Raw genomic sequence first — 27,839 nt, forward strand, 5'->3', positions numbered from 1 at the left:
GGGGTTGATGGATAAACCAACAAAACAACTGGTTTGGAAATTCACAGGAAAAAACCATGGCAGCCTTTGAAAAAAACTGGGACAGACACCTAATGGCTCACAGGGATGGTCAAGGTTAAGAACCATTTCAAGTAGCAGTGAAATATTTATTCTTGAAGCATTTTACATATCACTGTCTTTCCCTTGAATCCTTATATCCCTGCTCTACTTCCATCTACCTGCAGGATATATGGTCCAAAATTCAGCTTCCCTGTTTTATGCTGAAACAACTCCAGAACTCTCTGCCATGTTACTCCTCATTCCCAGGTGCCCAATTCCTCCTTGTATCATATCCCAGTAATTGGCAATTAATCTGCATCACACTCCAAGCAGAGTCTGAAGGCAGGGGTGGACAACCCTTTCCGTGGGAAAGGCAATTCCTCAGTGCCAGCAGGAGCATCATTTCAGCAGGGTGAGGGGTGGATGCTCAGCATCACAGAAGCAGAGCAGGACCAAATGCATGAGTGCAGGGGCTTGTCCTTGCACTGGGATATTTCCTGTGTGTTGCTCAGAAATCTTGCACCATTCCAGCTGGGAAAAGACATCTTTTAAAGCAGCTGACCCAAACGAAATGACTGAGCAAGACTAGTGGAAGGTAGTGGAAGGAACCTTCCAGTGGAAGGTGTCCCTGCCCACGGCAGGGGTTTGGAATGAGGTGATCCTTAAGATCCCTTCCAACCCAAACCATTGCATGATTCTGTGAAGACTGAAAAGGCCCCTCATTCCCAGGTCCCTCAGTGATCCATGGAGATGAGCAGCCAGGTGGAGACCACAATCCTCTGCAGCTCTTCTGTGCACACACAGGGTGTTCCCTTGGGGACACCAGGGCACAGCATTACCTGTAGACCTGCTGCCCTCTGTAGGTGCCTCTGCCACACTTCCAGGTTGTCTGGCTCCCAGGTGATCCTCCAACCATGCCAGAGGACTTTGCTGGTACAAGACCCAGCGGAGGGAGTGGAAGCTGCACCTGGCTAGGATAGAATGGTGATAGCTGGGAACACCAAAGCTTCCTCTTCCCATCCCAGCCTTGGCAGGCTGAGCCCCAGGGAATCATAGAATGGTTTGGGTTGGAAGAAGACCTCGAAGATCATCCCGTTCCAACTCCCTGCCATGGGCAGGGACACCTTCCACTAGCCCAGGTTGCTCCAAGCCCTGTCCAACCTGCCCTTGAACATCTCCAGGGATGGGGCAGCCACAATTTCTCCGGGCAACCTGTGCCAGGGTCTCACCACCCTCACAGAGAGGATTTTTTTCCTAATATCTGATCTAAGCCTACTCTCTTTCAATTTGAACTCACTCCCCCTTCTCCTGTCACTCCAGGCCCTTTTAAACAGTTTTGCCCCATCTTTTCTGTGAGCTCCCTTCAGGTACTGGAAGGCTTTGCTTTGAGGACTTTTCTTCAGGGGACTTTGCTTTAGGGAAAATGCATTTATTTGGGGACCAACTGAGAAGAAACCATCAATGCTCCTGCAAGATTCTACCAGCACATGGGATTTAGGGAGCTATAGGGCACCTTACAGCATTTGTGGTGGTCAGATTGGCACAGGGATTCCCAAGAAAGTCTGGATGCCTCATCCCTGGAAGTGTTCAAGGTCACGTTGGACAGGGATTAAGCAACCTGCTCTAGTGGAAGGTGTCCCTGGTCATGGCAGGGGGGTTGGAACTGGATGAGATTTACAGTCCCTCTCAACCCAAGCCATTCTAGAATTCTATGAATTACCACTACAAAAAGCAATTCCCAGCTTGGGCTTTGCAAAACCACATCTCAGCTTGGATCCCTGGGTTCCCAAAGATTCAGCAGTCCGCTGGAAAAGGTGCTATGACCAGGGAGGTAGCTCTGGGAAGTGGCAGCTTCTGGAGCTCTGAGTACAACTGAAAGGCCTCTCTATATTTGAGGAAAAGAAAATAATTCTGAGCCATAGGTCTGCACAGTGCTGGTGTTGCACAGGTTCATTTTGACTCATCACACCTAATCTCAGGTGCCCACTGCAGGTGGCTGGGGTTAGAGCCTCGTCAGTGGGAGCATCACTGCTCTTCAGCAGCTCCCCACCAGAGGTTTTTTGGATGAATACAACTTAACCAAGATAAATTCAGGTCAGAAAACATTCAAAACCCACAGAGAGACTTCAGAGGGACCTGGCTGCAGCCTTTCACCGATGTCTTATGGCAGCTCGTTTGAAACCCATTACACAACTAAATTAAAAATAAACATTTACAGAAGAGGGAGGGGGTCACAGTGTGTGTTCTGTTCCTGCGAGGAGACAGATGTCAAACCTCAGGAGTGACACCTCTGCTGGTAAACTAACCCATGTTAGGTCTGGTCTCTGGCCCTGAGGCCAACTGACCCTGTCTGGCCACGTCTGTGTGATTAAACACTCTTGGCTATCAAATCTGGGTGGCTGAATCCCACTTGTTTGTCAGGAAGGGGCCCCAGTCTTGCTCATTCCTGAGCCATGTCCTGGAACTGCTCATCCTACTTCAGAACCAGACCAGGTGCTGTGTTTCACTGGGTTCCCCTGCCCCTGTCTGTTCCCTGGTGCTTTTTGGTTCCTTGTCACAGATCCAGTTTTGTTTTGGGGGAGATATTGTAGGAAATGTTCAACCAGCACCTGCTTGATGGACCAGGCTCTGCTCAGGGGTGCCCAGCAATGGCACAAGAGGCCACAGGGAGAAACTGGTTCCCAGGAAGTTCCACCTGAACACGAGGAAGAACTTCTTTCCTGTGCAGTGACCAAGCATTGGAACAGGTTTTCCGGGGAGGGTGTGGACTCTCCCTCACTGAAGATATTCCAGAACCATCTGGACACAATCCTATGCAATGTGCTCTGGGATGGCCCTGCTTGAACAGGGAGATGGGACCAGGTGAGCCACTGTGGTGCCTTCCAACCTGACCCATGCTGTGATCTTGTGATTCTCTTTGCTGCTCAGAGCTTCAGTGCAGCTGCAGGTCTGTGTCAGGTGGTTCCAGCATGAAGGGAACAGCTCTTCCATCTCCCTGGTCCCTCTCCATCAGCAGCAGCAGTCAGGTGCCTGTCTGCAGCACTGCCAGAGCTATCACCAGGCTGAGTTTGCATATGCAGATCTGAAATCTGACAAAAAAAAGGGTGCTTGCAAAGCAAAAAAAATAAAGAGAAGTGTTTTAAAATTGCGTTTTCATCAGAAATGTGAAAGTGCTGCTCTTCACGCTTTGAATTTGCATTGCTGCACCCAGGGCACCCGCTCTCATGTGCTTGGTGCTGTAAAAGCACAGCCTCTAAATTACTGGGGGGGTTGGGGTATCCTCAGCATGGCTGGCATTTGAAGGGAGGTGGGAAACCCCAGCCCTTCCATTCAGAGCTCAGGAAAGAGCTGTAAATCTCTCCCAGTTGCCCGTGGGGGGAGGAGGGATGGTTAAAGCACGGGAAGGGAAGGGTGGAAAAACAACAACAAAAAAAAAGGCCATGAAAGGGTTTTCTCTCACAAAAGCTGAGTGTGGAAATATGGGAAGGGGCCTGGATGGATGAGGGTTGATGACCAACACTTAGTGCTTTGCACCATCGGGTTTGTAAACACCACCAGTGGCTCTGAGCCACCAGATGTGCAGTAGCTGAATGTGGGGACGGCTGTGTGGGCTGATTTTGAGAGCTGTCCCCAGGCTTTGAGGGGTTAAACTTCAGCTTCTGGTGAAGGAAGGAAACCCTCTCTGTCGCCTGCCTTTGCTTCTGGCCCCAGCTCAGCCAGTAGCCAGGGCACTGCCTCTATCAGTCCCTCCTTGAAAGCACCTAAAATGGTTTCCAGTCCCACTGGGGCAGCCGTGGAAGCAACAGGCACTTTCCCAGTACAAAATTCAGGAAAAAGCTGTTTTCCAAGCTGGTTTCTGCCCAGGGATGGATGGTGCCAGTGAGTTGGTACTAACCACGGTGCCCCGAGGTACCACCCCAGGGCTTCCCAGAGATGCTGATGTGTCCTTGCAAAACTCCCCTCCACACACACACTGACCCCAGGCAAGCTGTGGCATCTGGAAAACGTTATCCTGAGTGCCAGAGGACCCCAAGCTCCTTGAAAGGCTGATATCCATGGTGTGAAACAGGAACAGTGTGGGGTCACCAGCCTGGTTGGTGTCGGGAAGAGCCACAGACTCCTTTGGGAGTGCATCAGCTCTCCGGGCATCTCCTGCAAGCCTTGAGGATCCCTGCTTTCCGCTGGACCACTTCATCCCTGTTACCCACGCCCAGGTATCGCTGCTCCTCCTCCCTCGCCTGGGTACCGGAGGATGTTTAGGACCCAGGCTGTGCAGCTCCTCCCTTTCAGGTCTCTCCAGGGTTATTGCTTGGTGGGAGGTAGGTTCAGGGCTCGGTGGTATGAATGAAAGAGAGAGAGAGAGGAAATCTGGACTGAAAAGCTCAAACTGGAATAGCTCGCCTGTCTCCAGGCAACAGGCCTGACGCAACGGCTGAAAAAAAAAAAAAAGTCCCTTAAATTTGAAAAAAAAAAAAAAAACCAAACCACCAACCACAGCACACACGGATTTCTGAAGCGAGACAGAGAGGAGGATGAGACAGACTCCTGAAGGCACTGGTGACACCGCTCTGCAAACCCCAAGTTGGAGCCCCGAGGTGGAAGGAGGGAGCCAAGATGTCCGTGAGATCCTCCCTCTGAGCCCGGCCCCGGTAAGTTTGTTGCTCGTGTTGGCTTGGCCTTGGGGGGGGGGACACAGCCAGCCCGGGGACACCCCCTGCCCTCGGGACGGGGGCTGTGGGAGAGATACCCGGGGCTGGAGGAGATGCCCTGGCTTTTTGAGCCCCATAGAAAGGGGCAGCAGCAGGGAGCAGGTCCTGGGGGGGGCTATGGAGTCCCCATCGTGAAGTTCAGCACTGGGGTCTGTCACGCTGGCAGTGATGTGATGGGGCTGGGGGCTTGCAATGTGTCCCCCCATCCACCATCTCCTGCCTGCCGAGATTCCCTGGAGATGGCCAGCACGGCTGCTCCCCATTGACTGGGACAGGCTGGGGTTCAGTCCTTCTTTCCGAGGAGATTTGTGGATTTTGCTCTCAGCTGGGAGTGGTGTGGGGCTACTCACCCCCTCCAGGAGGATTTTTCTACACTGGATGAGGTGTAAGAGGGAAGAGCCTGGCCAGGTTTCGGGACGATCACCTGTTGCTCCCTCTGCCCCCTCCCTGGGATTTGCAGGAGCCCTGGGAAGGCTCGGAGGGTTGTGCAGTGCAGACATGGTGGGATGAGCGCGGTGGCCTCGCAGGGCGTAGCTACCTTGGATTTTTGAAGCAGGCACTGTGTGCTGAGCAGAGCAGGTTTCCACCTGCTCAGGTCTGGCCCTTGCAGCTCAGGTTTACACCGAGGGGGAGAAAAAAAAAAAAAAAAAGACAACAAACCAGCCAGAACTTCTTCAGAGCCCTTTCTAACAGCTCGGGGCTAATTGCTAAAATAATAGCAGCAGCCCACACCCCTCCCAGCGCGAGCGTTTGTGCAAGCCCAGCCAAAATTCCCTGGTGTGGTGTTCACCCAGGCACCCACACCGTCCCCATCCTACAGCCTGGACCCTCCCCGGTCCGTGCAGGCTGTCACCTCTCCCTCCCTACGGACACCCCTCCCTGTTTTCCTGTGATGCTCCCCGTGTTATTCCATACTGCTGCACCCTTAGGAGCTTTCCTGCATCAGGGTCCTCAGTGGAAGGGAGTGAAACAGATGAAAAGCAAGTTCCTTGCTTCCAGCCAGGACCTGTGTCCAGCTGATTCCTTTGGCTTTGTCTGCTCATCCCCTGTATCCCAGGAATTCCCCACTTTCCAGCGGGAGCAAGCCTGTTCTGGCTGCTGTGGGTTTCCTCTGTGCCAGCCATCATTTCAGCATACGGGAGCTGTTGCTGTTATTTGCATCTCAGGTCTCCTCTGCTTTCAAATGCCCAGTACAGATCCCTCCCATCCTTCGTGGGAGCATATACAAAACAAAAATAAAGGAGAACGGGAGAAATCCAGCTTCTCCTGAGCTCTGGGCTTGCAACAGCCCATAGCCATTAGGTGTTTGCAAAATGTAGCAGAGACACTGCAGGAGAAAAAAAATAAACAACAAACAGACAAAAAAAAACCCCCAAAAATAAAAATAAGCAGCCTCAGATTCTGCGGAGAGGGGAGGGGGGTCTGTTTGCAACCAGTTCATCTTAAATGCTATTAAATGCCCAACTCAGCATTGGGAGAAGACAGGTCTAAGGACAGAGATTGTCTGATCATGGCTTGGGGAGCTGCCAAGGCGGGTAATTGGATGGGACAGGGGGCATGTAAAGGGGATTAGGGGGTCACCGGGGGGCTGACCCCGCTCCCCTGATCCCGTTACCTTGGAGCCTGGGGATCTTGGATGGGAACTGGCCCTGGGGCTTGTCCCTGTAGGGGGTGAACTCAGTGACGGGCAGATGAAGCTCAGCAAAGCCAAAAAAAGGTTGGTGGGTTTTTTTTTTTCCGCTGAAAACACACCCTTCCACGCTGCATTTAGGGAGAAAATAACTCCCTGTGCTGGTCTCCTGGGAAGAGAGCATTTCTCAGCCTGCCCTGGCTCACTCCCAAGGAATCCCAACCCTTTTCATTACTCTGGTCTCACGGGCACAGAGGTCCCCTCCTCTCCCCGCTGAAACGCGCGGCTGTGCTTGGGGTGGCAGAAGGGAAAATAAGGGAATAACTGGCTCTGCCAAGCCACAAGTCCTTTGGGGACGTCTCTGGGAATAGGTTAGGCATGCCACCTCCAAGATTAAATCCCAAAATCTGCAAGGAGCCTGGGGCAGTGCGTGGAGAAGAAACCTTTGCCCATAATCCGTGGCTCCCTTCGCCTCAACAGATTTCACCAGAAGATGACGAGGGTGGACGTGGTGACTTCACCAAAAGCCTGTAAACTTGCCTTTGATGTTCTGCTTAATCTCATTCCTCCTAAGAGGAATCATACATGGTTTGGGATGATGGGTTGAGAGCACTGACCCCGTCCAGCTTCCCAGTTTGCAAATACTTCCCACTCGCTGGAAGACTGGTTTGCTGGAATGCCAAATATTTCTTCATGCAGGATTTCCACAGAGCTCCTGCTGATCGAGGGGAGTTGAGCTGGTCTGAAAATGGAGCTGCAGGGGTCCATCTGAAGCAGGCAGCAATCTCAGTGCTGCTTCCTCGCAAGAAACCTCCTGGATTTTGTGCAGGGGACACAGGAGGGATGGGATGTAGTCAGGCAGGAAGGTACAGATGTGTTTATTGAAACAGGTTCTGACTCTACTAGTGATGCTGGAAATAAGCCAAGGAGAAGTGCCTTAGGGCAGGGAGTGCAAACTGGTCCCCTCTAATCTTGGAGAATCACAGAATGGTTTGGATTGGAAGGGATTTTAGAGCTCACCTTGTTCCAACCCCCTGCCATGGGCAGGGACACCTTCTACTATCCCAGGTTGCTCCAAACCCCATCCAACCTGGCTTTGGACATTTCCAGGGATGGGGCAGCCATCTCTGAGCTCTTGTTTCACTCCTCTTGTAAGGCTGATGGGTTTTCTGCAGCCTCTCCTGCTCTCCCCTTCTCGCTTCCTTGCAGTGTCTAGAGGCCTTTCTGGAGGCCATTTGGGCAGAAGGATGTTCTGGGGCAAGTCCTCATTCTGCTTCAGATCATACATGAATGGAAAGCCCCTCTTTTTTCCTCTTTCCCCATATATCTGTGAATGCCACATCCATATCCAGAGGGCTGAAGGAGCATCCAAACTATCTGGAAGGTCATCAGGGGGGTTGTTCCTGGCAGTAGGCAAACAGGAATATCCAGGTGTATCCAGGATCCCATTCAGACAGGTGCTGTACCCTTATCTGAGCCCACTGGTCTGTGATCACCTTTCCATGATCATTGCATTCTGGATCAATCTGGGCACAGAATCTTGGTCTCCTCACTGGACCTTTGTCCTATATTAGACTGGAAGTCAGGTCTATGTGTGTGTGAAGGGACACAGCCAACGTGGGCAACCCAGCAAGGAGGTCTGAAGGCAGAGTCACCAGACAAACCATGCTTGTGTTGTCCAGCTTGGTCACACCAGTGCCATCATCTTGCCCATGGAGGAAGGGACAAGCTCACAGCCCACATAAACGTGTCCAGGAGGTCTCCATGGGCACTGTGGCCAGTGGCACTCACTGAGGTCTTTGCCATGGCTCCTCCAGCCTTGCATGGGCAGAGCCCCTTCCGTCCTGTCCTGACCATCCTGAGCAGGCAGGGAGCATCTGATCCTGACAGCTCCAGTTTCAGCCCTGGAGTGTGTCCCGGCTTCAGAACCAGACAGATCTTCATGCTGCTGGAGTCTTTGTGGGGAGGAAATCTGAAGGTCATTTTGGGACAGCTGAAAAAGGCATTTGGGAACCAGATCAGTTTCCTGCAGGAGCAGATTTCGGGTGCTACAGGAAGGGATTGGGTGGGCAAACACCGGATAATACATCCCAGGGATACCAGTTCTCTCCTGAGCCTGTGGGATGGCCAGGGGAGCAACTTGCTCTCCATCTTTGTAGGACCCTTGTGCAGAGCAGCAGGATGGACCTGTGCTGCTGGGGGGCTGTGGCAGGGGGGGACTCCAGGTGAGGAAACTCCCAGCTGATCAAAGCTCACACACAGCACAGCAGCTCCTTTCCCGAGTGAGGTCATTCTGGCATGGAGAAAGGAATGATTGATGTGCAGCCTCCCTGAAAGGGAATCACCAGCTCCAGGGAGCTGCAGTGTTGACTGAGATGGTTCTGTTCTTCCCTCACCTGATTCCTGAGGCCTCTGTGTCTCCCCTGCCCTGAGGATGCTTGAGAGCCTCCATCCACCACCCTGAGCAGCCAGAGTCCTCCCTTACTCCATTGCTATGGCAACCCCCTCTCCATTGCTATGGCATCCCCTCCTCTCTGCCCTGCTTCCAACCTGCTGCAGACATCCAGGGGGGTCAGAGACCTCCAGGGGAGTCAGCCATGCCCACCCCATCCCTGCCTTGTTGCTGTGCCAACAAGGAAAGCAAATACAGCTCTCCCTGCTTGGGGAATGCACACCAGGCACTGTCCCCCACCTCTTGCTCCAACTTGGTATTCCTTCATCCCACTGTTTCAGGCTCAGGGTCCTCTTCATCCACTGGGACCTGCAGAGCTCACTGGTGATGTTGGCAGGTAGGATTTACTCCAGGGGTTTCCTTTGTTGGATCAGGAAGTGTCTCCATGACCCACGTGTGCAAACCTTGAGAGCAAATGCCTCCAAATGATTAGGGGAACTACATCCCAAACTCCATGGATCATAGAGGATGTCCATGCCCCAATTGGAGTGCAAATATGGTCACCCAGATGAGGTCTGAAGACACCAGGAGTGAATTATGTACATCTCTGGGAATCCTCAGAGCTTTTTTCATGAAGCCCAGCTACACAACCTGACTATTCAATGAGAGGGAAACTAAGGCATGAAGGGGCTGAAGTGCTTTTTGAAGGTCATTAACAGGCTGAACCATCACCTCTGCCCTGTTTGCCCCATGTCAGAAGTGTCATCCATGGGCTGTGTGGGAAAAAGGGCTTCTCTCAGCTGGGGCTTTGTCTGATATTCAGGCTTTTCTGTCTTCCTGGACACCAGATGAGCAGCATTACTTTAACACAGACTCCTGTAATCACTGCTGTTCCTCTGCAATAAAAAGTGGTGTTACATTAAGCTGCAGTCCACCAGGAATAGTGAAGAGAAAATAGTTTTCTCCCCGCACTTTGGCTGATTGATTTATTCTGCTTTTCCCCCTCCCGTTTTCATCCTGAGTGTTTTTCTCTTCCTTTTTTCCTTTCTTCTCCTGGACCTCTTGGCTCCCTGGCATGTGACCTTCTGAAGCACCCTGTGCCCTCATTTCCAGCCCTGAATTTCACAGGCTGTGCCTGTGCCCAGCACACACCAAGCAGTGCTGCTTCCTGAATGCCTGGTGTTCAAATCTGACCAGGGCACATAGGGTTGATGAGGAAGGTACAGACATATAAAACTTCCAGTTTATCAGGCCTCTTATTTCTCTGTCCTTGACGTGGGTTTCTGTTGATCGTTTTGCATTACAGCTTGGGGTAGATCAGTTGACTTCTCCAATGGAAATCTATCCCAAGAAAGAAATTAAAGGGATTTTTTTGTTGTCTCAGTGAGCTGATGTGTCCTGTGCTTTCAGGATTCATGCAAGGGAAGGGAGGAACCCCTAAGCAAAGTCTTAGTGAGGTGGGAGCAAACCCTCACCCCATTTTGGTGCTGAACTCCTGTTCCCCCTAACTAGGTATGGCATGAACACCCCGTGGCAAGTGTGATAATGAGACAAACCAAGGGTTAATCACTTCAATTCCCTCACACAGGCCAGCCCACGGGGAAACAGAGCCTGGGGCAGGAGACTGGGAGTATGTGGATTGGAGCCAAAGGCAGGCTCATTCCTGGGAATTCAGTAGCTCTCAGGCAGCAAAGGGTTTGTGTTACAGCCTCACACTGCAAGGCATTTTTCACACAATTACCACTTTCAGATCTCTTTTTCCACAGCAGGTCTTTGATCCAAGTCCAAGATATTGATGGGAAATTAGAGGTGGCTCCTTTCTGTCACTTCTGAGTTTGGACAGGCAAGGGGAACAGAGCTGTCTGTTTAGGAGGGGGTCCCTACAGAGTGGACGAGACGTTTCGTGTTACACCGGAGAGAAGGTGAAGGATGGGTTGAATCAATGCTGCTTTTAGAGTAGAAACCCCAAATCTCCTCCAAAGCTGCTGGGAGGTGTGGTGAAAGGGAGGGGGAGATGACAGCAGGGTGGTGACAAAGGGGATGCTCCAAGCTGCTGTCCTGTTTTCACGGTTCAATGATCTGAGTGTTAACTGAGCTGTACCCAGGGCTCCAACACCAAGGGCCTTTTCCGCCCTGAGGATTCCACACATGCTGAAAACACAGGACAAAAGAGTTTGTGGAGGCTCTGCTTTGCAGCTGTGGCATTCAGAAAACTCAGCTTTATTATAAAAGTGTTATGTTTGCTGGGGATTAACAAATCCAGTAGCCCAGTAGTGTGGAACAGCATCAGACTGTTGGGCTGCTGGTTTTGGCCACCCTTAGCAATCTCCACCTCAATGGACAGAATAAAAAGCTCAGAAGTGAGATCTTTAAAGTCATTAAGTGTTTTCCTTTATTGATTTTGGTAGGATGGAGCAGGAGGCAAGGTAAATTCGTCGACATGCTCTCAGCCCTGCAGAGAAGCTGGTGCAAGACCTGCCTCTCCAACAAGGGCAGCTCACTGTTTTCCCCTCCTTACAATCCATTTTTCAATGGAAGAAGGAAAATCGTTGCTGTTCCAGGCATGAGGGCTGTTGGCTTCAACCTGACAGAGTGTCTGTGTGTGCTCCTGCTCACCGTAAAACTCTCATTAGCATAAATAGGAGCAGGAATGAGACCACAACATGACTAATTCTCCACCCCCAGACTGTCTGTGTGTATATTATCAACTACTCGTTCAGCTCGTGTGCCTCCACACAATTGTGGGCTAAATCTTGCTCTCTGTTGGTGTTTTGTTTTTGGTGTTTTTTTTTTTTTAAATTGAATCTTCTAACTGAAAAGGTTGGAGAGGTGTAATTATGGTCTGGCTTTCAGAGTTACACATGTCATTGTGGCAATAGCAGTGGAAAGAATGGCTGAGTAACTCTAGAAAGCTGCCTATATCCTGGTTTTCCCGGGCATCTTACCAGGCAGGCAAAAAAGTATTTTGTTTTGTGTTTGAGGTGTAAAGGAGAGCTCTGGATCTATTCCTAGCTCAGCTTTAGATGAGCATACAACCTTGAGAAAGTCCCTTATCTGATCCTGCTGGCAAACAAAGGTGGAAGCTGCCTGAGCTCAACTCTTGCAGAGTTGTTAAGTCCTGTGTCCCTCCAGGTCCCTCCAGATAGACTGGCTTTGGGCACAGCTTCCCTGAGTCCATACATGAGGAGGAAAAGTGGAGAGGAAGCTCCTGGCTCCTCTGTGCTAGTCTTCCACTGGGGTGTTTTCAAGAGACCACTCCCAGTAGGCACACTGGACATGGCCAGTGATGGAAACCACAAGTCTCCATGAGCACAGGCACCCCACTTACTCCCACTCCTGGCTGGGATAATACTCCTGATTGGAGCCTGCAGGTCAGGAGGGAGATGAATGCTATGGCTGCAGATTGGCATCTTTAACAAACCCAGACCTAAACATAAATCTGTAAAACTGAAGGTAGAAAAAAGAATAAGTCCCTTTTGCCAGTTCTCCTTTTGACTAAAATTCTCAGGAGAGACATTTGGGTTCATAAAATCCTGGAATAGTTCGGGTTGGAAGGGTCATTAGAGACCATCTCATTCCACCCCCTTGCCATGGGCAGGGACACCTTTTGCTATCCCAGGTTGCTCCAAGCCCCATACAACCTGGCCTGGAACACGTCCAGGGGGGGGCAGCCACAGCTTCTCTGGGCAACCTGTGCCTCAGTGCCTCACCACCCTCCCAGGGAAGAATTTCTTCCCAATATCTAATCTAAACTTCCACTCTTTCAGATTATCTTACTTTGCCTGGACCTGATTTGCCCAAGTGGGAAGATGTGGGTTTGGCAGCCAGAAAATCAGCAAAACCCTGTGCACAGACACCCCAACGTCCACTACTTTCTCCAGAGGATGTTGGGTTGTGTGATACAGACCCAGAGGGGTCTGGGAACGTGCCCTGGCCCTCTTGGCAACCCTTTCATGGCCCCCTGAGTTAAGATTAGAGATGTAGGTAACCAGAGTTTTGCCAAAAGCCAGAGCCTGTCTGTTCCTGCCCCAAAAGCAGTCAGATAGCTGAGGTGAGGTAACGCTCCCCAGCAGCACCTTGGCACGGTGCCTCTCCCAAAACCCTCACTCCCTCTGCTACAGCAAGAGTTGCCTCTCTTTCCTCACTCCCTTTTCCTTCTCAGACTGGAAACCAATCCTCTGTTTTTCTTCCAGGTGTTCATCCAAGGTTGATGTGGTCCTTGAGCAGGAGGAGGAGCTGTGTTTGGCACCCTGTGACACCTGGTCAGACCTTGAGCGCTTCCCATCCCTGCCCCTGATCCTTTCCAGCCCACCCATATGCCTTGTGACTCCCAGAGAGGATGTCTGTACCCAAAATCCAAATAGAGGAGGCGCTGGACAGCAAGGATGCTGGCCCTGGAGGTGTTCCTCCTCCTGATGACCACCTGAGGACCCTCAAGGCATTGACAGAGAAGCTGAGGCTGGAGACCAGGCGCCCTTCCTACTTGGAGTGGAAGGCGAAGCTGGAGGAGCAGGCATGGAAGAGCCCCCAGCCAGCAGGAGAGGGAGAGGAGGAGGGAACTGAGGCCAAAAAGACCACGGGGGAGACTGTCCCCTTGAGGAAGGTGCAGCTGCATCTCAATGGGAGCCCTGCCCAGGACAAGGGGACTCTTTCCTCAGGGAGAATAGGCGGCTTTGAGAGCATCGACGAAGCTTTGACGTGGCTCAGGAAGGAACTGGTAAGTGATTTCCTGTTCCCTGTTAGACAGGACACTTTTTCAAGAGGGGAGAAATATAAAAGAATGAGGAAGCTCTTTGATCCTACCTGCCTTCAGCCCCAGGTGAAAAAGCAAAAATCAGTCATTGAATTTTCTGTGTCCAGCTCTTCCAGGCTCATCATCCATTGTCTTCTGCTTCATTAGAAGCACATTTTGGACATTCTCCCATCCCAGCCTTGGCCCCTGTTTATTTCTGGTACTTATGAACCAGTGGTTTCACAGAGAAAGACAAGACAAAAATACTTTGTCTTGAGGAGGATTCACAGAGCCAGGACATGGGGGCTGGAATTCATCTTTTATGTATCACGTTGCTCTCATGATCTTTGGCACCAGCTTATCCTGGACCAACCAGTGCTGACTCAGGCAGTTCCCAACCCAGCTCAGGAGTCAGCACAGCCTAGGAGTAATTCCCAGGAGGAAGCATGGAGGCACCAAGCCTGCTAGAGTTCAAGAAGCAACTGGACAATGCTCTCAGGCACATGATGTGATTTTGGGGTTGTCCTGTGCAGGGCCAGGAGCTGGACTCAATGATCCCTGTGGGTCCCCTCCAACTCAGGATATTCCATGATGCTATCATTTTCTGGAGGCCACTGGAGCTCAGTAAGATGGACAGGGCTCTATCAGAGCACCTGCTTTTAGGCCTGGAGAAAGTTCCAATCCTCTTTGCAAGTGTAGGAACCACCAGACACCAAGAATACACTTCTCAGTGATCCTTCCCTTCTCCTCCCCAGCATGAAATATCTTTATTATTTGGCCCAAATTACTGGAAGTGACTCATGACACGTGGCTTTGTTTCTGTTGCCTGATTGGAATTTTGCCTGGGAGTCTCAGCAGGAATATTTGCAACAGGGGCTGGGACATTACTTGTGGTCAACACTTGTGAAAATGTTCACTTTGCTTTTGAAAAGCACTGAAAGTCTTTGAGGAAAAACTCCTGACAACAATGAATAAGGAGTTTAAAAAATTTCTCTGCAACTTTTGCTTCAGGTTATATTTATTTGTCAACTTTCTGTTGCGTTCTCCCAGCTGGATTGATGTCTAGAGGGGTTATTTACAGAGGTGGTTCTGGATGTTGCAGTTTGGTGATTGAGTTGTTTCTCAGGGTTGTGGCTTTCAGAAGGTGAGTGATGTGCTTTCAGGACCCCAGGACTGTTAGGAAGAGCTTTGAGATGATCTCCTACAACCACTAGGTGCTCTGGAGAACCTCAGCTCCAGAGACCTGAATCTGAGTCTGTGCTTGCATCCCTTGCATACCACCTTAAATGCACAGTGCACTTCATATAAACCCCAAATCTTATGATGCCTAAAAAGAGTAAGGAGCATATTTTCCTTCTCAGAGCCCTGATTTTAAAAGATTTGGGTTTTTCTTTCAATTTCTGCCCATGTTGGAAGTATAAATTGTCTCAGAGCCTGATTCTACCCTTTAGACTGGGGTGTGGTATCTAAACCACCATCTGTCAAAAACTGAAAGTTTAAATTAAAGAAGAAAAAAGGACAAAGCAAACCCTAATTGTTCCTCACTTTCCATTTTCTTACCATTTAATTATACTGGTCTTTGCTGGATCTGGACATGACTCATGTCATTTAGAACAATTTCCCCAAAAGAGAGAGCAGGGATTTGCCTGACCACACACTGGAATAGCTGTGTTGGAGGCACTGTTGTGGGTAAGAGCTGCCAGCCAGCAGTGAAAGCACAGCCAGGCCATCACATCCCAGGGTGCTGGAATGAAAAGATGAATTTCACATTACATTTCAAGGGTGAAATCCAGCTTATTTTCAAATAAAAGAACAAGCTTCCACACATCCCAACACAGACAGGATTTTTCTTCATTTATTCCCATGTTGTGATAGTAAAATAATCAGGAAGGTTTCATAGCAGGAACCCAACCATGGCCTGGGCTCATCCCACCGTGTGGGCAGCAGGGGAGGGGGGATTCTGCCCCTCTGCCCCCTCAGGTGACATCCCACTTGCAGAGCTGCCTCCAGCCCTGGAGAACAACAGCACAGGAAGGACATGGAGCTGTTGGAGCAAGTTCAGAGGAGGCACAAAGATGATCAAAGGGATGGAGCAGCTCAGCTATGAGGAAAGCCTGGGAGAGATGGGATTGTTCGACCTGGAGAAGAGAAGAATTCGAGGCAACCTAAATGCAGCTTTCCAGTACTGGAAGGGAGCCCACAAGAAAGATGGAGAGAGACTATTTCTGAAGGCCCGGAGTGACAGGACAAGGTGGAATGGCTTCAAACTGAGAGAGAGTAGTTAAATTGGATATTGGATAGAAATTCTTGACTCTGAGGATAGTGAGGCCCTGGCACAGGTTACCCAGAGAAACTGGGGCTGCCCAATCCCTGGAAGTGTTCAAGGCCAGGTTGGACAGGCCTTGGAGCAACCTGGGATAGCAAAAAGTGTCCCTGCCCATGGCAGGACATTGGAATGAGATGATCTTTAATGTCCCTTCCAACCCAAACCATTCCATGATTCTGTGACATAGTTATCTCTATGTTTACATATTTCTCTAAGTCAGAAGCTAAGACCACACAGTCCCTCTGCTTGGGGCTGCCAGGAAGGTCACCAGCAACCCCCACACCTTGGGTAAGGTCCCCCTGAGGGGGCAATTAATCCTTCTGGTGTGATTTAACACATGAGAACATAGTCTTGGGGGCACCACACAACCCAGCCTTGCTTCAAGCAAATGTTGAGTATCCCGGGCATCTTTCTGAAGATGATCCAAAAATGACCCAGTGGTCATATTTGAGGTGAAATTTGCCTCTGCCTCAGGATGAGTTCTCCCCCACTCTACAAAGTCCTTCATGAGAAATCAATTTAAGGTCTGTAGGATTCATCCATCCAATAAAAGGGCAAAAGCTGGTAAATGTGGAGACTCTTCCTACCCTAGAAGGAAGCGCAGCAGCCCATGGCCTTACTGAAGGAAATGCAGTGATGGAGGGTGTGCAGCCTCATCACCCACAACCCTCAGCACAACTACAGCGTGTTCAGGCTGGGTTATTTCAGCAGCATTGCCCCAGCATGGTTTTGGCATGTGCCAGGGAGCATCCTGCCAAGCAGTTTGAGCTTCGGAGTCTGCACATGCTGGAGACTGTTCCCAACACGCAATTGGTATGGGACCACCCAGTTTTGGATTTAACTCCATCCCAGCCAAAAGCAGTAGAGGCAGGAAAGTGATTTTAGTAGTATAGGTATACCCAAACTTGCCCTTGGCCATTGTTCTACAGAAAAGGCCATGACATGGGTTAGTTGCCTGCTGAATTGATAGACCAGGAGTCCCCAGCTTTAAAATTAGTACTATCTGTTAAATATGAAGCACCAGAATCACAGAATCATTAAGGCTGGAAAAGCCCTCTAAGATCATCCAATCCAACCATTCCTCCAGCACTGCCAAGGCCACCACTAACCCATGTCCCCAGGCACCACATCCACATAGCTTTTAAATCCCTCCAGGGATGGGGACTCCACCTCTGCCCTGGGCAGCTGTGCCAGGGCTGGACAACTCTTCTGGTGAAGAAATTTTTCCTAATACCCAATGTAAACCTCCCGTGGCACAGCCTGAGGCCATTTCCTTGTGCCCCATCTGTTGTTACTCCCGATCCACACAAAAGGCATCATCTAACACTGGAAGAGGAATTTGCCTCTGTGTTTCCAGAGTCTGCTCTGGTTTGGCTTCAGCCAGGTTCAGGCATTCAAAAGTGAAGCAAAGGACAAACCCAAGGTCTTACCGTCCACCTGCTTTTCCTGGTGTTTCACCTCACATGGCCTGTCCCAGGTCATGCACGTCAGGCCCTGGCCCAGGTCTGTAGGACTGACATATGCCCACAGAGCCCCATCCAGCCACGTCAGCTGGGACCTGCTGAGAATCCTTCTCGGGGAAGCTGATTTATCCAGACATGCAAACTGCTCCTGTTGTTGTGCTGAGAGGCTCTGTCGAGGTGTAGGAGCAAATTGCAGCTCTCAGAGCATGCTGAACAGCCCCAGGGCTGCAGCACTTCCCTCCCCAGCTCCTCCTGCCTCTTTTTTTGCCCTTGTGTTTGCCTTTGGTCTGTCAAGTGTGGCTGTTCTTCATCAGTATTGAGAGCAAAGCCATTACTAGCAGGGGAATGGTGACAGACTCGAAGACCTGAGGAGTCAGACTGTACTTTCCTCTTTGAAATTTGTCAGGTTTTGCAAGTTATAAAATTAAGCACTCAAAATCCTTTCCCTCTTAAATATGGCTAAAGAACAAACCTGTGAACAGGAACATCTTAGAACACTTCCAAATTTGTCCCAGTAGGAAAATGAGTTTCCTGTCTCAAATCCACCATTTTGGCACTGAAATCTGAGGTGTGTGTGACAGAATGCTGGAAAGACTCAAAAAGGGACACGAATATTTGATGCTCTTGGTGGAAAATCAGTTGGCTAATTATTATTAAATCAGTGCTGGCCTTAAGCTGAAGGAGGGCAGGGTTAGATGGGATATTGGGAAGGAATTCTTGGCTATGAGGGTGGGGAGGCCCTGGCACAGGTTGCCCAGAGAAGCTGGGGCTGCCCCATCCCTGGAAGTGTCCAAGGCCAGGTTGGATGGGGCTTGGAGCAACCTGGGATAGCAAAAGGTGTCCCTGCCCATGGCAGGAGGGTGGAATGAGATGGTCTTTAAGGTCCCTTCCAACCCAAACCCTTCTATGAATCTGTGACCTCTATTGTTAAATTGCTAAAACCAGGGAAGAGTTTGGGAGTTATCCTGGAACAGGACCATCCCCAAGGAGCCAGCTTGGGCCCAGCCACGCTTTTAGGGAGAGAGAGTGAGTTTTGTGGAGTGGCTGTGATTTATGTGCACAGCAGAGGTGTAACTGCAGCTCTGAGAAATCACGTGAAATTCTCCTGTGTAAGCCTACATGTAACCCCACTGAGATGTCCCTCTCAGATGCTGAACTTCCAGGTTTTTCCCCTGGCAATGGGGAAATTCCCAGCACTGAATGCACTTTAACACCCCATAATTTAACAAAATCCAGAGGTAATTACCTCCCTCAGGAAAGGTATTATGAAGATTAATTCTGAGGGAGCCAACACAGAGTAAACAACACTGAAGAAGAGTGAGATTTGGGACCCATGACGGGCTCTGTGTGTGCCAGCTGGCAAAGGTCCCCTGGGCTTTGAGGGTGTGTGACTCCCAGGCACTGCAGAAGGAGCTGGGATACCTCACTTGGGGCTGTGGGTTGCACCACAAGGGCGTGAGCATCTGAAATTAGCCATGACAGGGTTGCATCTGAGCACCTTTGAAGAAGCCTCAAACCAAAACACAGGCAATCTGGACTTCTCAGAAGTCCTTGGCAAGGGTCTAATAACTGGCCTGTGCTTCTCTGTGCTTGAATCCAAGAGGCTGCTCCCAGGAAAGGACCAGTTCAGATTTCAGTTTCTTTTGATCCTTTGGAAATTAAAAGGGCTGGACCCACGGGAGCAGCTGCTTCTCCACAGACCATCACCCTGAGCTTCATGGACCACAGGCTGAGGCTGCATCCAGAGGGCTCTTCTCTTTTGGGAAGAGGTCCCAAGGAGCTCCACATGTCAATGCCATGCTCGCTGCTGAAACATCCCCCCATAGCAACGCAGGGAGAAAATGAACCACTGGAAATGGGAAGATTATTGGTCTTCCTTTCTGTACCCATATGAGTAAGGCAAAATTGAAGGCAACTCCTCGTAGCTATTTGGGCTGGAAAACAGGCAAGGATGCATACAAAGCTTTCTGTCCCTCCCCCATATTAAACAGCCCTGGGAGACTCTGAGGCTCAATCCAAACAGAAAACCCTTCCTGGGTTCATAACATCCTGTGGTCCAGCTTTGCATTTCAGCCTGGCAGTTGTTCCTGAGCCAGGAAGGACCTGAGTTTGTTTCCCTCTCCCACCTGGGGAAGTTCAAACCAGCATCCTGTCCATCCCACCAGCAGCTGGAGCTGGGTCTGCAGAAAGAGGCACATTTTGTTAAGAAACTGGTTTTTTTTATGAGCAAGACAAACCTAACCCTGTTCCTACCCTTGGCATGAGAGACTGGAAGGAAGCAAAATGTCTGGCTTCTGCTGGATGCTCCCCACGGGTTTCTGCAGGACACTGTGCAGAGTGTGTGGGGTCGTGTTGTCCCACGTGGATGAACTGGTGTGTTGAGTCACCGTGTGGTGACTGGCCCTGTGGCTGAACTGTGTAAACCAAAACCCCATGGTTTCCCGTGATGTGACCCCTGTAATTCCATTATTCATTTCCAGGAAGCTTTGTGGAGCTGTGCTGACCTGACACTGCTCCTTTTAAAGAGGCATCATTCATAATCTCTGGTGATTGTTTGGTCCTCAGCATGGGATGGATGGGATGATTTTAGTGTTTGTGCAGAGCCTCTGGGAAAGGGAAGAAGAATGAGGATTTCTGGGTTCTGGATGAAATTCTGCTGATATCCTGGGTGGGTTTGAACAAAGCAGGACTTAATAGGACAACTCCATGAATGCAGGACAGGATATTTGCATCTCAAGCCAAGCCCCAGTGATGAGTGAGAAGAGAGAAACCACATCCTGCAGAGTAGCCCACTTTTTGTGCTCTACCCTCTTCCCAGTTGTCACCCCATGGACCTGCCTCCACAGAACCTGTCACAGTGTAAGGAACTTCCAAGCCCTTGGGAAGACAAGACAGGCTCCCAAGAAGCACAGGTTATTCTTTCATAGAGTCATGGAATCATTCAGGTTGGAAAAGCCCTCTAAGACCATCAAGTCCAACGTTCCTCAAGCACTGCCAAGCCCACCATTAAACCATGTCCCCAAGTGCCACATCCACATGTCTTTAGTCAAACACTGTCAGGCTTTGTTCCTGATCCTTATTTTCTGGAAGGCTTTGTCTTCCAGCTTACATGAAATCAAGGCAACTTCTTCAGGAGACAGGGAAAGCAAGAACTGGACAGAAAGTGTAAAGCTGGTTTGCAAGGGAAAACAGCAACTCCAGCTCACACCCCTCTCCACAATGGCCTCAATAATTCTCTTTTAAACCTCCCTTTTTTTTTTTTTTTGGCAGTAGTGGCTTTTTTAATTCCACATTCTTCAAAACATTCAATGAAAGCATTTGTTGACATTTCTTACGTAACTTAATAAACCAACAAGAAAGAGTGACCCGGGGTCAGTTCAATAACACTCACGATCGCTTTCCTGATAAAACCTCAAGTCACAGCATTTGTTGTGAGACAGGGAAAAATATCAACAAAGTTATTCTTTCTTTCATTGTAAGCCAGGTGGGAGGAGAAAAACCTGCTGAGTAGCACTGCTCTGCTGGGGACACAGGCTACAAGGTCTGTGAGGAAATAGTGGGGTTTTTTGAAGAAAGTGAATGGCCACAACCCTGCCAATAATTTCAGAGAGATTTGCTGAGAGAGAGAGAGAGAGAGAGGGACTCACTCAGAGACTGGTAGAAAGGTGACTCCAATCAGCTGAGCTGGAGTCCAGTTACTGGTTGGGAGCATCAGGCAAGGTCCTCCAGGATGTCCCTGTAGTGTCAGACAGAGAATCATAGAATGGTTTGGGTTTGAAGGGATTTACGTTATGTACTGGGAAGTAATTCATCCCTGTGAGGGTGGTGAGGCCCTGGCACAGGTTGCCCAGAGAAGCTGTGGCTGCCCAATCCCTGGAAGCCTTCCAGGGCAGGTTGGATGGGGCTTGGAGCAACCTGGGATAGTGGAAGGTGTCCCTGCCCCTGGCAGGAGGGTGGAATGAGATGATCTTTAAGTTCCTTTCCAACCCAAACCATTCTACAACTGCCTGGAGGAGGAGGGATTATGACACAAGCTAAAGCAACCCTGTGGCTACTTTGATTCCCACCCTTCTTGCAGTAGCCCAGGTACGGAAAAGTCTCACATAGAAATATCAGGGCCACCTATGGAGTCTCTTGAGGGGAATTTTCCCTCCTCCCTTTGCTTCTCCATCTTCATGCATAAGCTACCAGACCCGGAATAATTTATTCCCTACCCTTAGAGCTGTAAATTAAACAGCTCATTTTTAGGTCTGGAAGTAAACTGGGATGTTCTGGCCACATCCATACTGTTAGAATCCAGAAAAGGGGAATGCATCCCAAATCATAGAAACACAGAATCATAGAATCATAAAATGGGCAGGGACACCTTCCACTATCCCAGGTTGCTCCAAGCCCCATCCAACCTGGCCTTGAACACTTCCAGGGATGAAGCAGCCACAGCTTCTCAGGGCAACCTCTGCCAATGCCTCACCACCTTCACAGGGAAGAACTTCATCTTAAATGCCTGATGAGGATGAATCCTACCAAAGAGTGAGGTAAAGGATGGATTTGGGGTCAGGGCAGCTCCACGGCGCAGCTGCAAGTGAGTTCATGGCATCTCCTCCTGCACTGAGAAATCAGTGAGGAAAGGATTTACCTAGGGAGCTACTGGGAGGTAAAAAACCCCAAACAGAACAAAATCAAGGGTCTTGTTGCCAAGGAGATCCTTCCAGTGCCAGTTTGTATCCTGTGGTGGAGGCAACACCAGGGAAAGAGGCAGAACATTGCACTGGGGCAAATGTAGGGCTGTTTTTCCAGTTTTGTTTCCTCCTCGTTCCCAGGAGTCACACAGATTTAAGCCACAAGGTTTGCTAAGAGCTATTCAGTTTCTCTCCCATCACCTTCTTTTCTTTGCAACTTTTGTGGTTTATTGCTTTTCTGTGAGGAGGGAAGCGGGGTGAGAAGTGGGGATTGTCTTCTCATTATCTCTGTTCCAGCTCTGCCTGCTTCTGCTCCCCAGACAAAGGCTGATGCTTGCACCAAGTGTTCACCTCCTTCCTTCACCACCCACAGCATCCTGTGGCAACAAATCTTCTGCTTAATTATAAGTTGTTTTGTTGTTTTGGTTTTTTTTTTAATAAAAAACCTCTTTCATCACTTCTGAATCTTCCACCTTGCAGAGTTAGGTGCCAGGGGAGAAAAATGTCTCCAAACTACTCAGATCATTAGCCCAGGGGTGGTTGTTCTCTCTCCTGTGGGGAAACCATGGGGGTCCTGTCCTGAAGGACACTTCAGATCTCCAAGATAAGATAAGCCATGGGGGTGTGGTGGCCCCTGTTCCTGACTGTGGTGAACCAGCTCTGATTTATGCAGGTCAGAAACTCAGGCTGAGTATTTGGGGATCAGTTCTTTGGTATTCTTTTAATTGGTCCTTTCCACCTCTAATTGCTCCCTCTCACTGTGGCTGCTGCCTTATGAGTAAAATTAATTTGGGCTTTGTTTGATGTTGAGATGGAGGCTCTGAAGCCTGAGTTGAGGGATAACCAAGCCAACAGCCTTGGCATGGCTTTAATTCCAGTTTCACAGAGTCACAGAATGTGCTGATTGGAAGGGACCCACAAGGATCATCCAGTCCAATCCTTAGCCCTGCACAGGACCATCCCCAAGAGTCACATCATGTGCCCCAGAGTATCATTCAAACACTTCTTGAGCTCTGGCAGCCTTGGTGCCATGACCACTGTCCTGGGGAGCCTGTTCAGTGCCCAACCACTCTTTGGGGGAAGGGCTTTTTCCTAATATCCAACCTAACCCTCCCCTGACCCAACTTCAGGCCATTCCCTGGAGTCCATTCCCTGGTCACACAGAGCAGAGCTCAGTGCCTGCCCCTCCTCTTCCCCTCCCAAGGAAATTGTAACTGCAGTGAGGTCTCCCCTCAGTCTCCTCTTCTCCAGCTGAACACACCATGTGCCCTGAGCTGCTCCTCACATGGCTTCCCCTCAAGGCCCTTCAGCATCTTTGTTGCCCTCCTTTGGACACTCTAAGAGCTTAATATCTTATATTCCTGGTGCCTCTGAAAACCTGAGCAGGCAGACACTTCCTTGATTGTCAAAAATTTGGGGTTTTGACTGGGATGCAAGATCCTCGTCTCCCTCCCAGCTCCAGCATCTAGACAAGTCCCATTTCCAGTGATTCCATGCAGCCTCTGACAGGGACAGCAGCTCAATGAGCAGATTTACTGTTCCCTTTCCAACCTCCTCTTCCCTCCCCACCCTCCATCTTGTGTTCCAGGCAGAGATGCGCCTGCAGGACCAGCAGCTGGCCAGGCAGCTCATGAGGCTCCGTGGAGACATCAACAAGCTGAAGATCGAGCAGACGTGTCACCTGCACCAGCGGATGCTCAACGACGCCACCTTCGAGCTGGAGGAGCGGGACGAGCTCGCTGACCTCTTCTGTGACTTCCCCCTGGTCAGCTCCTTCAGCCTCTCCACGCCCCTCAAGCTCATCGGGGTCACCAAGATGAACATCAACTCCCGCCGGTTCTCGCTGTGTTGAAGTGTGGGGGGGGAGAAGATGAGGGAGAAAGAGAGGGGACAGGGCTCTTTCTGGGGAAAAAAAAGGCCAAAGAGGAGCAGAAGGAACAGGGGCGAACAGGGAATCCACAGCTGGTCTTGGAGGCAGGATAGAGCAGCAGACCTGGGCACTGAGCCGCTCGTCGAGGAGACAGGACCTGCATGGGAGAAGCCTGGAGAGCATCTGAGCCCAACACATGCACTTAGCCTGCTCCTTGGCAAAGTCCCTTCTCCTTCTCTTCCCCACACAGTAACTAAGACACAGCTCAGTGTGGTTGGTGTTACTCAAAAATCAAAGGAGGGGTCAAAGATCAACCACAGAGCCAAATCCCTTTTCTCTTCCCCTGTGCCTCCTCCCAGGCTGGATCTGTCTCTTCAGCAAATGTCCTCCATGAATGTCTTCTTGGGCATCAACCCTCAGCCTCTGCTGGCCCAAGCACAGGGTCCATGGGGCTATTTCAGGTGGGAAGCTGATTTCCAGTGGAGAGGAGCCCTCCCATCAGGAGAACGTCTGTGGGTTAAACAGTGTGCAGCCCCAAGAAGTGGTGAAAAGTGTGTCTGTTGACTTGCTCCATTGACTCCAGGGTATTTTGGACTCAATTTTGCTGTGGCATAGATTATGGACTGATCATGGACACATTTATATAGACTCCAGCTGTCCAGAAGTCTCCTGTGTGCCCTGGAAGTCATACTCAGAGCAGAACAGGTTTCTGATCCTGTTGTCAGCAGTGTCCACAAGACACTGTGTGGCTGTCCCCACAAGCAGCAAGGCAAAGGGATGCACCCAAGACGTCTCCTATCAGAGAAATCACCCGAGTCTGACATTCCCCCAACAGCAGCACCAGCAAATCCTGGATCCTCCGTAGCAACACACAGCCATCAGAGAAAGGAACTTCAAGAGGAGAAAAGGGACTTTTTTGGGGGGTAATGAACTCAAAATGTGACTATAAAATTGAGGGGAGAAATATTGCTGCTCTGAGCTTTGGCCCTGCAGCAAACCCATGGGGTTCCCTCCCTGCTTAGCAGGGTGTAAGATGGAAGCTGTATTTTCTTGCCTTTCAGTGCACACAACTGCACACCTGCCTGTATGTGGAACAGAGGGAAGAGACCTGTGGTGCTGCCCAGCAAGGGCAGGGACTCAAGAAGTCTTGCTGTGGCAATCTTGGGACACCTGGCACCCAAGACAGTGTGTTTAGACCAAGTGTGGGTGCCTTTAGGAGCTGGCACCGCTCCTGTCAGAGCGGTACAATCTCTCAACCCTCTCATGGTGTCCCTGCCCACGGCAGGGTGTTGGAACCAGATGATCTTTATGGTCCCTTCCAACCCAAACCATTCTGTTCATCACTCCAGCCCAGCTCTGCTCCCTGGGCAGGGAGCTCTTGGCTGAGCAAACCTGACTGTGCCCACCCAGCAGCAGCCCGAGGCCTGGGGAGGAGCGGGAGGTGTAATCCCAGCTGAGCTGGAAGCTGTGTTGATGTGCCTGTACCTGGCTGTCTGTAAGCTGTGTGTGTGTGTAAGTTGTTGTACGTGTGCATGTGAGCCCACAGGACGCCTCCCTCAGGAGGCTGAGGGGTGGGCTCATGCCTTTGTCCCAAAATGTGGCGTGAACCAGAATTCAATGAGGCTCCGACGTGCCTGGAAAGATGCAACGAGGCTTGAAGGCTTGGGGTTCCACAGGGAGTTCAGGGCAATGCAGAGAAGACAAATAATTCATGTGCCTCCATGGGTCTCCATGGGAGGGATAAATTAACACCACGAAGGGGTTCATATCCGTGTGGGGCTGGGGGCTCTGGAGCTGAATCCAGTCCTTTATCCCCCATAATACACAACCCCTCAATGATGCCTCTCCATCCGCTTCAAAGCTCATTGAGTATCTTTTCTTTCTGCTAAGGAAGGAGGAATTTTAGGCACTGGAGCTTTGTCTGCAGCAGTCAGTCCATCAGCATCATGCCTGGGTGTTGAACCTCATGCTGCCCAGGCAGTGAAGGTTTGTTTGGGTTCTTGGCCTCTGGACAAGACAACCAGCCACAGTGCCATTTAGTTTACTAGTAAAGAAATAGCCTTATTTCCCCATGGACATCTTGGAAAAAAACGAAAACAAACCACCTCATCAAAATTCTTCTTTGTTTACTTTTTTAATAAAAATAAATCCATTCGTGTCCCACATGTTGATTTTCAGAGGCATTTTCAGTCAAAATACAGTAATGATGGGTTTTTAGTGAAAATAATGCCTTGGAAGAGGGGGATTGGTTCTCTCTAGGGTCGAATAGGGTTGAATAGAGTTGATACAGGGTGGACCTGCCTTTGGGCTCTTGTCTGGTGGCCCAATGCAGGAGTTAATACAAGCACAGTCTGAAGAGGTTATTACACGTGGCATTAGAAATATCAGATGTCTGAGTTCCAGACATGTATTTTCTGCATTGAGGGGGATGGGGGATGGTTATAACTGCCAGCTGTTTGTTGAAATGCACAATTTTTTAATTATAAAACTCTGTCTGTATTGATTTCTGCCTCTGGTCTCTCACTGTGTTCTGTATCTCCAGCTCCAGCCTGGTGTGTTCAAGGATTACAGGTGTGGAAGGTTTCCAAGCAGCTTTTTGTATCCACACACGGCTCCATCAGCATTTGCTCCACTTTGCAAATGGAGGGGGTGGGAGGAAGTAAAGGTGGGAGCACTTATGGCATATTTGGACAAAAATGTACATGAAAAAAAAACCAAAAGAAAAAAAATCTCATTCTTTTACATTTTGTGTTATTCAGCCACTGAGTGAAAAGTGGGTCCAGTCACTTAAAAAATATATCAGGTTAGGGAGGAAAAATAAATAGAAATATGTCTGATTTTTGCTGAACTTTGTTTAAGAAAAAAAAGTCATCCACATGCAGGGCCAGCCTTAAGAAACATGAGTACAGGTCACTGCTCCCACCACAGAATTCCCAGAAAGGAGCCTCCATGTCTCAGCTGTCTGCAATGAGATGATTCATCCCCTCGAGTTCTGGTTCCTCTCCTTGTACAAGTGGCTCAGAGCCACATTCCCTTTCCTGAATGACCTATAATGCCTGCAGAGAAAGGCTGGTGGAAATCAATGTTGATAATTCTGGGGTACATCCTGAAAATGCCCTTTAATGTTACCAATGTGTGGACCAAAAAATCAAAGCTGTGGTACCTCCTTCTGGAGCACCACTGGTTGCTGCTCCAACAGTTTGAAGCAGGAATCTTCTGGACATGGATTCAAGGGTTGTCCACAGCCACCCAGCAGGGAGACCCATTCCTTGCTGAAAACAAAGAGCAGGTTTGAGACCAGTCCGTGGGAATAATTACCTGCATTTTTATTTTAGATGGTCAGACTGGAAAACCATGGATTTCTCCAGGCTAAGTAGAAGATAAAATTCCAGATTATCTTTTTTGTGCCCCAAAAAGCTCAATCCAAATTTTAGATGAGGGGGTCAGTCCAGCGTTTTAATTGGATACATTTTGCTTTTACTCAAAACTTAAATATTTCACTTAAAATTCTTTACTTAGGAGGAAATTCTTCCCTGTGAGGGTGAGGATGCCCTGGCACAGGTTGCCCAGAGAAGCTGTGGCTGCCTCATCCCTGGAAGTGTCCAAGGCCAGGTTGGACTGGGCTTGGATCAACCTGGGCTAGTGGAAGGTGTCCCTGCTCGTGGCAGGGAGTGGGATTGGGTGATTTTTAAATTCCCTTCCAACCCAAACCTTTCTGTGGTTCTGCAAAAATAGTTCTAAAAATCTTAAATTACAACTGAGACATTAACACTTCATTTTCATTCAAACAGTGCTTTGCAATGAACAGCCAAAAAATTTTCCCTGAAATAGCCTGAATGAAGCTTTTCCACCTCCTCTTTTGCAGTATCAGCCACTCTTCCAGCCAGACCCAATCCCTGAAGTTTTAGCCAGCCCAAAGGTCTGTATTTTTCAGCATGAAGGAAATAGTTGAAAATTAATTGGCCCAGCCTTGATTTCTGACTTTCTTTGGGTCAATTA

General features: G+C 49.7%; 1 protein-coding gene across 1 annotated transcript; it reads left to right on the forward strand.

Annotated features, from left to right (window-relative positions):
* The first annotated feature begins 4,517 nt into the window (after positions 1-4,517).
* FAM167A (family with sequence similarity 167 member A) lies at positions 4,518-26,465 on the forward strand. The gene is made up of 3 exons (XM_008923053.4): positions 4,518-4,688; positions 12,964-13,487; positions 23,559-26,465. Exons 2-3 carry the CDS (start codon positions 13,110-13,112, stop codon positions 23,820-23,822), a joined length of 642 nt encoding a protein of 213 aa, XP_008921301.1. The 5' UTR covers positions 4,518-4,688; positions 12,964-13,109; the 3' UTR covers positions 23,823-26,465.
* Positions 26,466-27,839: the final 1,374 nt, after the last annotated feature.

Source organism: Manacus vitellinus, unplaced genomic scaffold (genome assembly GCF_001715985.3).
Source record: "Manacus vitellinus isolate BGI_N305 unplaced genomic scaffold, ASM171598v3 scaffold_82_pilon, whole genome shotgun sequence".
Taxonomy (NCBI): Eukaryota; Metazoa; Chordata; class Aves; order Passeriformes; family Pipridae; genus Manacus; species Manacus vitellinus.

What these genes read in the sequence shown, in the direction of transcription:
- FAM167A (XM_008923053.4), top strand. Translation starts at nt 13,110, where the DNA reads ATGTCTGTACCCAAAATCCAAATAGAGGAGGCGCTGGACAGCAAGGAT. An exon ending in CGTGGCTCAGGAAGGAACTG is followed by an intron (nt 13,488 to 23,558) that starts GTAAGTGATTTC and finishes CTTGTGTTCCAG; the next exon opens with GCAGAGATGCGCCTGCAGGA.